The sequence below is a fragment of the Microdochium trichocladiopsis genome, assembly GCF_020744255.1.
Source record: "Microdochium trichocladiopsis strain MPI-CAGE-CH-0230 chromosome Unknown B0I36scaffold_9, whole genome shotgun sequence".
NCBI lineage: Eukaryota > Fungi > Ascomycota > Sordariomycetes > Xylariales > Microdochiaceae > Microdochium > Microdochium trichocladiopsis.
The window spans coordinates 1083497-1097455 of NW_025763552.1; the positions used below are offsets into that span (position 1 = coordinate 1083497).

At 55.6% G+C, this 13959-nt stretch overlaps 4 protein-coding genes across 4 annotated transcripts; 3 read left to right on the plus strand and 1 right to left on the minus strand.

Moving 5' to 3' along the window:
- Positions 1–965: 965 nt before the first annotated feature.
- On the plus strand, positions 966–6013 carry B0I36DRAFT_434346 (uncharacterized protein; the record flags this gene model as incomplete). Its single annotated transcript, XM_046162702.1, has 3 exons — positions 966–1151; positions 1217–2300; positions 2895–6013. 3 exons carry the CDS (start codon positions 966–968, stop codon positions 6011–6013), a joined length of 4389 nt encoding a protein of 1462 aa, XP_046008242.1.
- Positions 6014–6110: 97 nt separating this feature from the next.
- On the minus strand, positions 6111–9035 carry B0I36DRAFT_387199 (uncharacterized protein). Its single transcript, XM_046161148.1, has 4 exons — positions 8945–9035; positions 8813–8883; positions 7877–8741; positions 6111–7793 (listed from the first exon to the last, which is right to left on the minus strand). Exons 1-4 carry the CDS (start codon positions 8996–8998, stop codon positions 6570–6572), a joined length of 2214 nt encoding a protein of 737 aa, XP_046008243.1. The 5' UTR covers positions 8999–9035; the 3' UTR covers positions 6111–6569.
- Positions 9036–9581: 546 nt separating this feature from the next.
- B0I36DRAFT_331880 (beta-lactamase-like protein) lies at positions 9582–11368 on the plus strand. The gene is made up of 3 exons (XM_046155036.1): positions 9582–10079; positions 10186–10326; positions 10432–11368. Exons 1-3 carry the CDS (start codon positions 9721–9723, stop codon positions 11123–11125), a joined length of 1194 nt encoding a protein of 397 aa, XP_046008244.1. The 5' UTR covers positions 9582–9720; the 3' UTR covers positions 11126–11368.
- Positions 11369–12749: 1381 nt separating this feature from the next.
- Positions 12750–13724, plus strand: B0I36DRAFT_250326 (prion-inhibition and propagation-domain-containing protein; the record flags this gene model as incomplete). Its single annotated transcript, XM_046150535.1, has 1 exon — positions 12750–13724. One exon carries the CDS (start codon positions 12750–12752, stop codon positions 13722–13724), a length of 975 nt encoding a protein of 324 aa, XP_046008245.1.
- Positions 13725–13959: the final 235 nt, after the last annotated feature.

Consider the following 13959-nt stretch of genomic DNA (forward strand, 5'->3'; position numbering starts at 1 on the left):
TCGAATGAACTTTACATCATAGCATCCAGCTTCCATGAAACATGGCATTTCTGCCAAGAGACATACAGCGCACTTCGAAAGGGCCTCGCGCAGAACAGGCTGTAAAACACGATCGACGACACCAGCAATGCGCGGGAGGAGCGGCCGCTTGGCCCGCCCCTGCTCTCGACCGACCGACCGTGGTTGCTTTCGGCACGGCTTGCCAAGACATGGCGTGGGTCAGTGGTGCCAGTGTGGCTCTGGGTTGGTCCGGCCACTCCCGTACTCTATCTCGTGTCTCAGCTCTACACAAAACCTTATCTGTAGCGCGGAATATACGAAATAGATCGTGACCATCCCTTTGTGGACCACGGTTCACTCCAGATCTTCGCTTCCGGGAAACTCGGCATGCGCTCGAACACCAAACTGTCGAGATCGCAAATCCCATCCTCCCCAGCGGTGCACCCTGTGAAGATTCGGCTGGAGCCCCGCAGAGCGGACTTGTGGACGAGTAGCACGTTGGTCGTTCTTGCATGGCAATATCTGACCCTCCGTATCATCGCAACAGAATGACAACCGCGCCAAATGCGGTAAACGTCACAATCCTGGCTCTCCGGATCAGTTTGAGTTTTGCCACGGCAAGTTCCATGACACATCACCATGGGAAGAAACCATGACATTGTCGACTGCTCGAACTTTGCACGCCGGGAACATGAAGTCTTACAGTGGTGCCGGCAGACAAGAACACTGAATACGTAATATCGTCCTGACGAAAACCACGGGAGGTCGATGCGGTGGACCCAATCATGGTGCCCGGGATGGCTTGACCACGGCAGAGACGCCGCGGGCGCCTCGTCATTCAAAGCAGACAGAAAAAATAAAGACTGGATTTCTCCATCCTCCCAGGGCATACGCTGCCAAAACTTTCGTCGACAGCCTTGCATTCTACAATACTCCGACAATTACCTAACAAGGCATTCGTCAGGATGAGGCTTTTCAGCACCCTCCTGCATATCACGGCGGCAATAAGCGGGGATTCAGCACGGGGTAGCAGTGCTGCTCTCCAAGACCTCGTCGTAGGCCTGCAGAATGTCGACAGCGCCATCACCAATGCTGCCAAGGTCGTTGGTGGTATCGGCAGCAACCCGCCAAGTCTGCCTGGTGCGATACCGGTACGCCCGACTTGCCCCTTTCCCCATCCACCGACAATAATAGTGGAACAGCCTGCTAACACGAGATCGTTGTCGTCCGTGGAAACCAGAACATCCGGGCAAGCGTGTCCGACATCGCGACCACGGTCGCTGCCCTGCCTGTCCCAGCCGTCGGCAGTCTGCATGACCTCCCTGGCGCCGATCACGAGTCCCTCTGCTTTTTGACTACAAAGGTCAACCACTCCCAGAACAAATTTATATCAGCTGCCCAGTCTCTCGTGGCTCGGGCTCCTGTCGTCCGCGGCCCCGTGAACGAAGTGTTAAAGTCGGCGGGAGATGCCGTGGCTAGCTGGATCAAAGCTATATCAGCCGCAGGCTTGGACTGCAGCAAGCAGCCTTCATCTTCTCATGTCCTCCCCCGACAGGTCGGCCTGCCTGGTGCCAGTTCTTCGTCGATCCGCCTTCCCAGCAGCGCCGCTTCGGTAGTCAACAGCTTAACTAGCAGCGCCTCTCCGACGATTCCAACACCTAGCAGCGCTTCCTCGATACTTGGCGTTACTAGTACCGCTTCCTCGATAGCTGGCATTTCCAGTACCGCTTCCTCGATAGCTGGCATTTCCAGTGCTGCTTCCTCGATAGTTGGCTCTAGCAGCATCACTTCGTCACTGGAGGAGGGCGTGTCTAGTAGCATCCCTTCGACCACTGAGGCTCTTCTTAGTAGCGTCTCCTCGACAGCTGGAGCGGACGTTTCTAGCGCATCTTCGGCAATCGAGGGAGAATTGACTAGCGCAAGTTCGGCAGGTGAAGGACTTTCTAGCAGTATCCCGTCAACAACTGAAGTCCTCACGAGCGCAAGCTCGTCAATTCAGAGCGAGATTTCTAGTCTCACTTCGACAGCTGAGAGCGAATTGACTAGCGCAATCTCGACGGTTGAAGGACTCTCTAGCAGTACCCCTTCAACTACTGAAGAACTTCCCAGCGCCAGTTCAACAATCGACGGCGATGTTTCCAGTCTCACTTCGACAGTTGGGGGGGAGTTGACTAGCGCAGCGTCGACTATTGAAGGACTTTCTAGCAGTATCCCGCCGACAACTAGCGATATTCCTAGTCTCACGTCGACAATTGAAGACCTTCCTAGTAGCATCACCTCGACGATTAACGACCTCCCTAGTACTATTTCTTCTACTATCGACGTCTCTTCGAGCCTCTCTTCTATTACTGAAGATCTACCAACCAGCCTTTCTTCTACTATCGACCTCTCTTCGAGTCTTTCTTCCATTACCGACGATCTACCTACCAGCCTTTCATCTATTACCGATCTGCCTTCTAGCCTTTCTTCCCTTACGGATAATGTACCTACAAGCATTTCATCTATTACCGACCTCTCTTCGAGCCTTTCTTCTATTACAGATGATCTACCTACTAGCTTTTCTTCCATTACTGAAGATCTCCCTACTAGTCTTTCATCTATAACTGAAGATCTACCTACGACCCTTTCTTCTATTACAGACGATCTTCCTACTAGCCTTTCATCTATTACCGACCTCCCTACGAGCCTTTCTTCCCTTACGAATGATCTACCTACTAGCCTTTCTTCTATTACAGACGATCTTCCTACTAGCCTTTCTTCTATTACGGACGACCTACCTACTAGCCTTTCTTCTATAACTGAAGATCTACCTACAAGCGTCTCTTCTATTACTGACCTCCCTTCAAGCCTTTCTTCCATTACCGATCTCCCTACGAGCCTTTCCTCACTTATAGACGATCTTCCTACTACCCTTTCTACTGCCCTTTCCCCGATTCCTAGCCTTTCTACAAGCCTTGAGTCGATCACCGACCTTCCTACCAGTATCTCTTCCCTTCCTGACCTTCCTACGAGTCTTACTTCAATTATCGATGGCCTTTCTACTAGTCTATCTTCAGTCCCCGACCTCCCCACTAGTTTCTCTTCAATCCCCGATCTGCCTACTAGTTTCTCTTCAATCCCGGACCTGCCTACTAGTCTTTCTTCGATCATCGACCTACCTACCAGCCTTTCTTCGATTCTCGATGCTACCTCAATTATCGACAACCTTCCAACCAGTATTTCGTCTAATATCGAACTACCTACCAGCCTTTCTTCGATCATTGACCTACCTACCAGCCTTTCTTCAATTCCTGATCTACCTACTAGCCTTTCGTCAATTCTCGACGCTACCTCAATTATCGACAACCTGCCTACTAGCCTTACTTCGATTCCTGATCTACCCACCAGCCTTTCCTCGGTTCTCAGCGCTACGTCAATCATTGATAACCTCCCTACTAGCCTTTCTTCGATTCCGGACCTACCTACTAGTCTTTCTTCGATTCTCGGCGCCACGTCAATCATCGATAACCTCCCTACAACCCTGTCTTCGATTCCCAGCCTACCTATAAGTTTGTCTTCGATTCTCGGTGCTACATCCCTCATCGACGACCTGCCAACAAGTTTGTCTTCGATCCTCGGCGCCACGTCAGTTATCGACGACCTGCCCACTAGCCTTTCTTCGATTCTAGGCGCTACATCCCTGATCGACAACCTGCCTACTAGCCTTTCTTCGATCCTCGGCGCCACATCAATTATAGACGATCTCCCTACTGGTATTTCGTCCACTCTCGAACTCCCTACGAGCTTGTCTTCGATTCCCAACCTTCCGACCAGTCTTTCTTCAGTTCTCGGCGTAACATCAATTATCGATGACCTCCCAACAGGCGTTTCTTCAAGGATTAGTAGCCTCCCTACTGGCTTTTCTTTGATTCCCGACCTGCCCACCAGCCTTTCCTCTATCTCCGATCTCCCTACCAGCATTTCTTCGATTCTCAGTGCAACATCAATTATCGACAACCTTCCTACAAGCATTTCGTCCAATGTTGAACTACCTACCAGCCTGACTTCAATAATCAGTACCCTCCCTACTAGTCTTTCTTCAATCCTCGACGTTACTTCGATCATCAGCAGCCTCCCAACTAGCGGCACCTCAATTATCGACGACCTTCCTACCGGCATTTCTTCGATACTTGGCACCCCCGGAGCGTCCTTATCCAGCAGCATCCCAGGGATTCCGTCGACTATAGATCTCCCTGATACTACTTCCCCTACAGGCGGGTCTGGTCCTACTATCCCCACTGGGCTACCCATTGAGTCTTCATCTGGGCTCCCTGTTGGGTCTTCATCTGGGCTCCCTGTTGGGTCTTCATCTGGACTCCCTGTTGGATCTTCATCTGGACTCCCTGTTGGATCTTCATCTGGACTCCCTGTTGGATCTTCCTCAGCATCCAATCCAGGCAATGGTGGTTCTCCATCGACCAATAGCTCCCCTGGTGCTCCGTCGACCAGCGGGTTCGGCGGTGCCTTCCCTCCAGGTGCATCCTCGACCCCAATCGCTTCGACTGGAAACCCTCTACCTACTGGTCTTCCAGGGGGAAGCCCTACGAATGGAAGCCCTCCCGGCGGAACCTCGTCAGCTAGCGGGTCCGGCGGCGCTTTCCCACCGGGCGTGTCTTCATCCCCAATTGCTTCAACTGGCAACCTTCTACCCACTGGTCTTCCGGGACCAGGTCCCACGAATGGAAATCCTCCCGGCGGAACCTCACCAACTGGCGGCTTCGGCGGTGCTTTCCCCACCGGAGGCGTCCCTTCTAACCCAAGCGCCCCAGGTGGCAGTCCTCCTGACTCTCCAGGGGTAGGTCCGACGAACGGGAATGGCGACGGCAGCGGTACTCCGACTACTGACCCCTTTGGCGGTGCTTTCCCTTCTGCGGGTGCTTCCTCGTTGGCCGGAGTGCCGCCAGGGTTCAGCACTGGCGCGGTTCTGCCTACAGCTATCCCCGACCCCGGCGATGGGAATGGCAACAATTTTGGGACCCCTGGGCCTGGCGATGTTGGCGGGATTCCCGGCAACGGCGGCAACAACGGCGGCAGCAGCCCTGGGACCGGCGATAATGGTGGAATTCCTGGTGTCCCTGGTGGAAGTCCGGGAACTGGCAACAATAATGAGAGTCCTGGAGGCGGCGGCAATGGCGTTAATCCCGGGACCGGCAATAACGGGGCCAGCCCCGGTTCTGGAAATGTTGGTGTGAGTCCTGGAATCGGCAATAATCCTGGAGCACCTGGAAATGGCGGTAACGGTGTCAATCCTGGAACTGGGGATAATCCTGGGGCCCCCGAAGCTGGCGGTGATGGCGTCAGTCCCGGAACCGGTGATAATGGAGGGATCCCTGGTAACCCTGGTGGGATCCCAGGAATTGATAATGAAGGCAGCAGTCCTGGAACTGGGATTCCTGGGACCGACAACGGCGGATTTCCAGGAAGCGGCGCTGGGAATGATGAGTTTGGCTCCGGGCAGAACCCGGCCTCTTCTCCTGGCTCCGGAGATGATATCCCTGGGAATGCGAATCCAGGCTCTGGCGGCCAAGGTAATGCTGCGCCTGGATCGGCTGGCGGGCCTGGAAACGGCTCAGGTGGCGCCGCGGGATCTCCAAGTGGCGCCGGGCCATCCAACAATCCTGCTGGGCCTATCGATGGCCCAACGGGTACCGGGTCTGGTTCCCCAACGGCCAGCAGCGATGCCCCAAGTTCAGGCATTTCTGGCTCTCCTAGCGCCGGCATCAACCCCTTCCCAGGCGCACTCAACTGCTACTGTGTTCCTGATCCCGCCCCGCCTACCCCCTCCTCCGCCTCCTCGTCCATTTCCAGCTCTTCTACTGTGACCAGCTCCTCGTCACTCACTAGCTCTTCCTCCGTCTCCTTGTCGGCCAGTAGCAGTTCCTCGCGTCCGACGATCACTGGCTTTCCACCACCAGGGGCGACCCCTAGCCCAGGCGCGATGTATCTGAGTTGCTACTGTGTCCCTCTCCAGTAGTCGACTTTCTCAATTGTCTTGTGTTTTTAGCTCTCCTGCGGTTCAAAAGTTTTCTCAGATTCCCGGAACAGCACCACTGTTCATTTTTCACTCCATTCTGTTTTCATGTTCTTTCCATCTTATATCATCTTCTTGAGAACGGAACCCTGCCTGTATAATTTGAAATACGAACCAAAAGCTGGACGAGTATAGCATTCTTACAAAACAAAAGTAGTACAATGTTCGAGTTCAAGTGATTGGTTTCAGTATATCGCTGTACACAGGTGAAAGTGTGGAAAGTGTGGAGACAGCGCGATTGGGCTAGACGGAAAGTTACCTCTGCCTTAGGAGCTGTAAGACATCTTGATACTGGATGCCACGCCGTCTTTGGTGATTCATGTTCAGAAATAGTCATTACTCTTCGGCGCCCAAATCAAAGCATACACCAGACCCGCAAACAACTCGCCCCCCAGGCTGCGTTCTGTATGTGGATAGACCAGATCCAGACTCAATCCACCTAGCATGCCCGCTTGAACACTGCCGATGTAGCAATACGCCAATATAAAACCTCCGGATCCTAGAACAGGATGTGACCAAAGTCCATTCCGTACAGATCCATCAGCGAGAACTCAAACATCGCGTCGTCAGCAGGGCCCCTCCACTCCACCAAGACCTCGGAGCCCGCCGTCCCACCAGCCGCATCCGCCGGCAGCATCCCGCACCCAGCACTTGTAATTGGAACAGCCATTCCCGTACCCGAGTCGCAGACGTGGTCGAGCAGCACCATGTTCTCACAAAACCACCGCGGGAACGGGAACAACTCCCTGCTGGCCGGCGGCCCACCACATGACCTATGCACCTCCGCTTCTACCTCTACCTCCCCCTCTCCCCCTTCTTCTTCACTGTTGGCACGCAGTCCCGCGGCCCCCGCAGAGTTCGAGCTATCATGACTCGCCTGCAGCCCCGAGATCATCCGCACCACGGTCTCCGCGTCGCCATACGTGGGCCTGAGGTCCCGCATCACGCTGCGCAGCGTATCCAGCTCGCCGTTCCTCCTCGCCTTCCAAATGGTTTCGGCATCGTCGCCCGCAAGACAGCTACCAGCACCATGCAGACCATGGGGAGGAGCGACATGGTGTATCAGCGGCAGCGCCAGCACGAGGCAGAAGCTCCCTGTCTGCCAGGGCAGGCGCGCCGCGTCGTTGCGCGCGAGCATCTCGTCGAGCAGGGCGACGGCGCAGGACGAGGCGAGGAGGGACGTGGTGGAGAATGCTCTTCTAGGGGGCGTCGGCGTCGGCGGCGGCGGCGGCGGTGGGAAACCAGCTTCTGCTCTTGGGGGTGTGTGTGTCGGGCGCACGGTTTCGAGGTACACTATTGAGACGAAGTACAGGATCATCAGCTCTGACACTGGGCGGCTGTATGCTTGACGCTGGTGTTGTTGCTGTTGTCGTTGCGCTTCCATCGGGCAGTCAAAGAGGACAAGTTCGTCGGGCAGGCTTTGAAGCCATGCTTGTAGCTCCTTGGTGATCTTATCGACGTGTTGCTGTGCCGATGTGGCTGGCGGCCCTGCTTGTGGGCCAGGTTGTGCTTGCTGCTGCTGCTTCTGCTGCTGCTGGAGGGCCACGACCTTGCCCATGATGATGTACAGCTTGGTTGTCTCGAGAAAGACCAGCGCGTGCAGGCGGTCGGCAGGGGTGAGGATGACAAAGTCGTCTAGTGTGGGCAAGGACACGTCGTATCCCGCGGCATGGAGGAGGAGGTATGGCCGGCGGCCACAGGCAGACTGGAAAATGTCACAGTTCTGTGTGGTTTGTGGGAGTTAGGGTGTTCATCCTATGCGACGGTCTTATCTTCTTCAAAAGCCACAGATCAGTGATTACTCACATGCAGAAACCAGAATATCCGCCTCCAGCCACCCGCTCTCCGCCTCGCCACCTCCTCTGACTCTTGACCACCGCCGGCAGCATACGCGCCCCGCCGGTGTAGTCCCATCAGCAGCATCTGCCGAATCGCAATATCAGTCCAATGCCCAGGCCCATTCAGTAGCTCGCCCGTGCCAGCTGCACCCGTCGCGGACGGCGATGTCGGGACAGAACCATGGCACGAGATGAGACACAGCGCCTTGAGCATGTTGAGGCGGTCCGTCTCGAAGCCGAGCGTGATGAGAACTTTGAGGCGCTCGTAGCCCTCCCGGAGGAAGGTAGTGTGCGAAGGGTGGTGCATGGCGGCCATACCCACCAAGGCGGCGGCTTTCAGAAGGATGATTGGTGGTGTGGTCTCAGCCGCGATACTGCTGCCATCGCCATCATGTGCCGTGGCCTGGATTTCATGACGATCTACTACTGGGCAATGGTAGTAGACCTGGTTCAAGTAGGCGTCTGTCCATGCGTGCTGGAGTGTCGGCCGAGGCAGGACGTGTGCCTGGATGGAAGCAAAGATGTGACCTCGCCAATCAGGCGCTGCGAGGATGCCATTCTCGGTGGACGTAGAGATGAGCTCTGCATGGGGTCCATAATACTCGGTTGCACAGTGGCCGATGGTGTCGGCCGTGGTGTCCTGCAGGACAGGACTGGAGGAGACGAAGGCGGTAGGGCGGGGAGTGACGGGATTCGAACTGGGCCGGGACGTGTGTTGGCTTTCGGTGTGCGACAGGCTTTGCCGCCCAGCAGTCACGCTGCGCCTGCCGTCAATTTGGAATCCTGTTGAGGTTGTGGTCCGTCGCGTCTTCTTGCGGACGCCATCGCGGGGGCTATGTGCCAGACTTGTCAGCTGTCAAACATGCCAGAGAAGACACGCCAGGATGAAGAGCGAGACACGAACACGCATGGCTGGCCGGAGCGTCGGCAGTGGCGGCACGGGCCGTCCGGGTGTGCCTGGAGATCGCACTTGACCTGTAGACACGTCAGCGAGTAAGGCAGCCGTCTGACCAGAGCCAGCCAGGGGTAGACGTACCTTGCGAGAGTGGCACTCGGTACAGACGACGTGTGCGCGCGGGCGCAGGGGCATCTTGATGCTGGACCCGGCCGTGCGCGTCGAGGCTCTGGTCGTCGGGTGTGCTGATGTGAGCTGTGTCCTACTGTTGACGGGAAAGGCACGCTCGTGGACGACTCTGCCGAATGCCGACTACCGACGCCTGCAGGTTTCACTTCGTCAGCAGCCAACATTGCGCCATTACATTTGCTCCCCCCCAGAACCAGGGTGCTCCGATCTGCAGCCTCCGCATCCTCCACCCAGATCACGCCCATACCCAACTAAGCACAACTGCTGTGGCAGTGGAAACTGTACGCTCTGGATGGATGGGAGTTTCAGGCAATTCGTTACTCTTGACAATATCTATCATCAGATTGTGTGCTCTCGCGACAATGCTATTATGCAGAGATTTGAACGCCGATACCACGAAGAAGATGCAAATGTTGTATCTTGAGTCGGGTTCACGATGAGGACGACATCTTCATGAACGGAACCCCTGTTGTGTAATGCTCGGCAGGAGTTGGCTCGCCCCGCCGTCCCGCAAAGGCTCGGCACGTACGTGCCCACCCGTGCATCTGCCATGAGCCGACTACCGAGCGCCTCTCCCAAGTGCCGAAGGCCGGCGATCAAGGGGTTCCGGGGTTGATATAAAGCGATTCGAGACTTTATTCTTCCCCGGACTCCTTGCAAGTCAACAAGCAGACACATAGACAAGCACAGCTCATTCACAGACAAAAACACCTAGCAACCGATTCAACATGGCCTCACCTTTGACCACCACCACGCTGCCCGTCCCTCCTGGGGCCGTCGCAAAGGTCAGCATCATCGACCTCGAGAGCCGGGGCCATGGCATGCCCTACTCCATGCTCCTCACACCCCCCTGGGAGGGCCTTGATGTCCTCAACAACTTCCCCGACTTTTGCTTCCTGGTGGAAAGCTCCGCGGGCGAGAAGCTGTTGTTCGACCTAGGCTTCCCGCTGGACATCGACTCGTTCCCACCAGTCGTCAGCAACATGTGGAAGAACTCGGGTGTGGTCCTCGACATGAAGAAGGATGCGGCAGGCATTCTGAAAGAGCACGGGGTTGCACTGGAGGATATCGGCGCCGTAGTGTGGAGGTATGTTAGGTCTTTACGATCCAAAGGGGGGATGGCGACTAGTCTACACGTGATGTTGCTGTGTCCCCGGGACGGGTCAAAATACTGATGGTCAATTTCACAACAGTCATCACCACTCCGACCACATCGGCGACATCAGGACGTTTCCCAAGTCCACTGACCTTGTTGTCGGGCCAGGGTTCAAGAAGGCGTTCTTCACCGTCTTCCCCACCAACCCCTTGTCTGAGCTCCACGAGAGTTATTTCGAGTAGGCATTCTCCTTCCTCAGCCTTTATGCAGCAGAAAGAAGCTTCACAAGTACATGCAGTCTTGGAACCTTCTTACTAACAAGAGGCGCTCTCCCACTCACCAGAGGCCGCACCCTCCGCGAGATAGACTTTAGCGACGCATCCCGCACTCTCACCATCGGCGCCTTCCGCGCGTACGACTTCTTCGGCGACGGGTCGTTCTATCTGCTGGATGCACCCGGGCACGACCACGGGCACCTGGCCGGTCTGGCGCGCACCACGTCCAGCAGCGCGACGGCGGCGGGCGATGGCGACAAGGACACATTCATCTTCATGGCGGGCGACCTGTGTCATAACGCCGCGGAGCTACGGCCGAGCGTCCACCTGCCGCTGCCCGAGGGCCACCACGAGGAGCATGGCAGCAACGACAGCGGCACGTGGAGCGCAGCACACGAGGATAACAAAGATTCGCGTCAATACCCGTCGCTGTCACCATGTATAACGACCGCGCTCATCTCGGCAATCAAGCAGAAGCAGCTCCAGCGCGGCCGCAGGGTGGACGAGCCGTTCTTTGACGCGGCGCTGTACGTCGACGCGGACCTGGCCGCGCAGTCGATCCGGGACGCGCAGGTCGCCGACGCGGACGGGAACGTGTTTGTCGTCATGGCGCATGATGCTACCATCTACAGCGCCGACGGCGGCGATGGTGGAGAGAAGAGAAGCAAGGTCGAGTTCTTCCCGGCGTGGGCGAATGACTGGAAGAAGAAGGGGTGGAAGGAGGGCGTGATGTGGGATTTCCTGGGACAGATGCCCGTCTGACGATCGGCGTCAGGGAGCTTTCTTACACGAAATGCTCAAAGTGCATGGCACGAGGAGATCGGTTGAAGGTGTAGGAACGCGTAGATGACAACAGTGTGTACTTGATAGATGGCAGAGGACATTAGATCAACCAAGTCGGACCTTAGTACCTGTCTGTCGGACGTCAAACGTGGCCTTGAAACGTCTGTTCAGTCAGCAGATTCAACATGGTCCTTATTGGAGCGCGGTAGCGTTGTTCATGTGCTGACTTTTAATGTGGCGTGATGCAGTGGTGTGGTGGCGTGGTGTCAGTCGTGCCTCGGGACATCCCGGCTGCGAAGTGCAATGCGCATAGGCGGGCATCTTACAATCAAGCCTTGGCATGCCGTTGCGTGTCAGCCGACTCTCTGAGGCACAGGAAATGAGCTGACACGGGGTAATGCACGTTGAGATCACCAACTACTGTGTGCATCAGGCAGGTCGGGACGCTTCGCAACCGAACGAGTACTAACTTATAAGACGCGAACTGTCCTTGCTGCCACTTCTCTCACATAACATACAACACTCCAAACAAATAACCAGCGAAGCCCACTTCACACATATACCTTGGTCGAGGCTCTGAAAGAAATGACGACAAGCTCGTTCGGATCACCCCTCCCACGTTTCGACTTCACCAACACGCCCTTTCTGGGCCGCCGGGCCGCGGCAACCGCCGCGGCCAGGACAAGCCCTGCGTCGTCGCTCGTCATCGCGTCAGTCGCAGCCCTTGGTCGGTCTTTTCCCCGTGATGCTATCGCTAAGTGTCCTCTTGCTAGTCAAAGAGCCGTGCTAATGTGTCTGCCTCACTCTAGCCGCGTATACATTTGTTGCGGAGTCAACTTCGGCATTGGCTCCCCGGGCTTCATATGCACAGTGGTTGTCAATTAGCAGCGGAAGAACGGCGCATTCAACCTCCCCTACCCCGCCAAGTTCGAAAAAAGAAGGCAGTCTGCTGAAGAAGTCAGGTGGCACCTATGTACCAGCAGTCTAACGTGGGATAGATGTCTGACTGTCTTGCAAGGCAGTCACGCGGGGTGGCCTACTGAAGACAGTATCCGAAGGATCGATGCACCAACCTGGCAAGCCGCCGTGCTCCCACTGAGCGTAAGCGCAAGTAGCTGGGAAAATAGATAAAAAAGCACACAACCATGTTTCTATACTGTTTAGCAGTGCAGGGCTATACGTCCTATGGCGTTACAAAGCCCTGTACCTGTCTCTTCTTCTGACGCTGTGGCGAGGCCGAGGGGCGCCTTTCAATGTCACACCAGAGTTTGTGCTCCCGTGGCTTATGAAGCGTGTCGATTTAGGAAATGGGTTTATCTTATTCAACATCATGATTAGGCAGGTCGTCACAGAAACCGTGCAAGGCTCGCAAGACAGCTGGGGTCGATCTGAAAATGGCAATTGACGGCTTACGCAGGCGCTCTGGCTCATGTCTGCCTGGATACCAGCCATTGCCTTGCATCTGGACGCCTCACGACCATGTGAGCTACCCCCCACGCCAAGCAGTGATTCACGTTCTTCTTATCAGTGCCCGGCCTCGGCTTCTCGTGTCTGGCTTTCCACCATGCTGCTCTCCATCATCTCGTCCCCACCCAAACAAACCATGGCAGCAACCGTTGGTATCGTCACTAGCGCGCTGAGCGTGGCTGCGCTTTTCAACAATACTGTCGACACGTTTGGGTATATCCAGCTCGGCCGCAACTTCGAACCCGACTTCACCCAGTGCAAGACGACGCTCGCGATTGCCCAGTGGCGCCTGGACCGCTGGGCACAATCAGTGCATCTCTACGAGGACCCGCGATTCATGGTTGACTCGCCCGCAGATGAGCAAGCGAAGCTCATACACGCTGTCCTGATGAGCATTGATGCTCTGTTTCTAGACACCCGCAAGGCTTCTAAGCGCTGTGAGCAGGCACTGACGACAAGAGGGGATGAACTCGTCCCTTGCACTGTGGATACACACGTGGACAAGACGGGCCGGAAAACGCATGACTGGCTCTCAAAAGTCACGGCTAGCCGAGGAGGACGAGGCGCCAATCTCATGGACAAGACATTTTGGGCTATATACGACGCCAAGAATTTCGACAAACTGATAGTAGACCTCACGGGGCTCATTGACGGCCTAGAGAAGTTATCCTCTACGCATTTTATTCCAGTCCGTCGCCACATCGTCTCGCGTGAGATCGAGGAGATGGAAAGTGACGAGGAGAACGAGGATGACACGACTGCAAGCTTGAGGTTGTTGCAAGGCGCTGCGAGCAACGTCGACGCGGTCCTGCAAGAAGTGGTCACGGCCAAGATTGAGACGCTGAGCGACGGCCACAATCGCATTGGGGAGCTGACGGCCACAAATGAGGCGAGAGTACAGAATGGAGATCAGTGGACTGACCGGGGACTGGCATCCGCTGGCAAAGCCTCCGGTTTGAGAACATCAACGAAGAACGAGGTGAAAAAGGCAAATCTGGCAGGACGTTCTAGACTACTAGTCGGAACGAGTTATGGTGGTTCGGGTTTTTGGGATGAGAAACCAGCAAAGGGTTCTTGTAATTCATCACGATGCACATGCGGAAACTGCTGAAACTGCATCTCAACGAGCAGCTCAAGGAAGCACAGAGGTTGGGGAAGTTTGGAGATTGATATTCGTTATTTTCTAGCCCCCACAACACATCATATATTGCGCCTTTGCAAGGCATTTTCAAGAGTGGCTGTGAGTGCGGGAGCCACCTTACACCTGCAGCACTGATAGCGGCCTAATCCATGGGAAGGAGGGGTTCGTGTGCAGCTGATTGGATATATCTGCGGTTTGCAAGGCA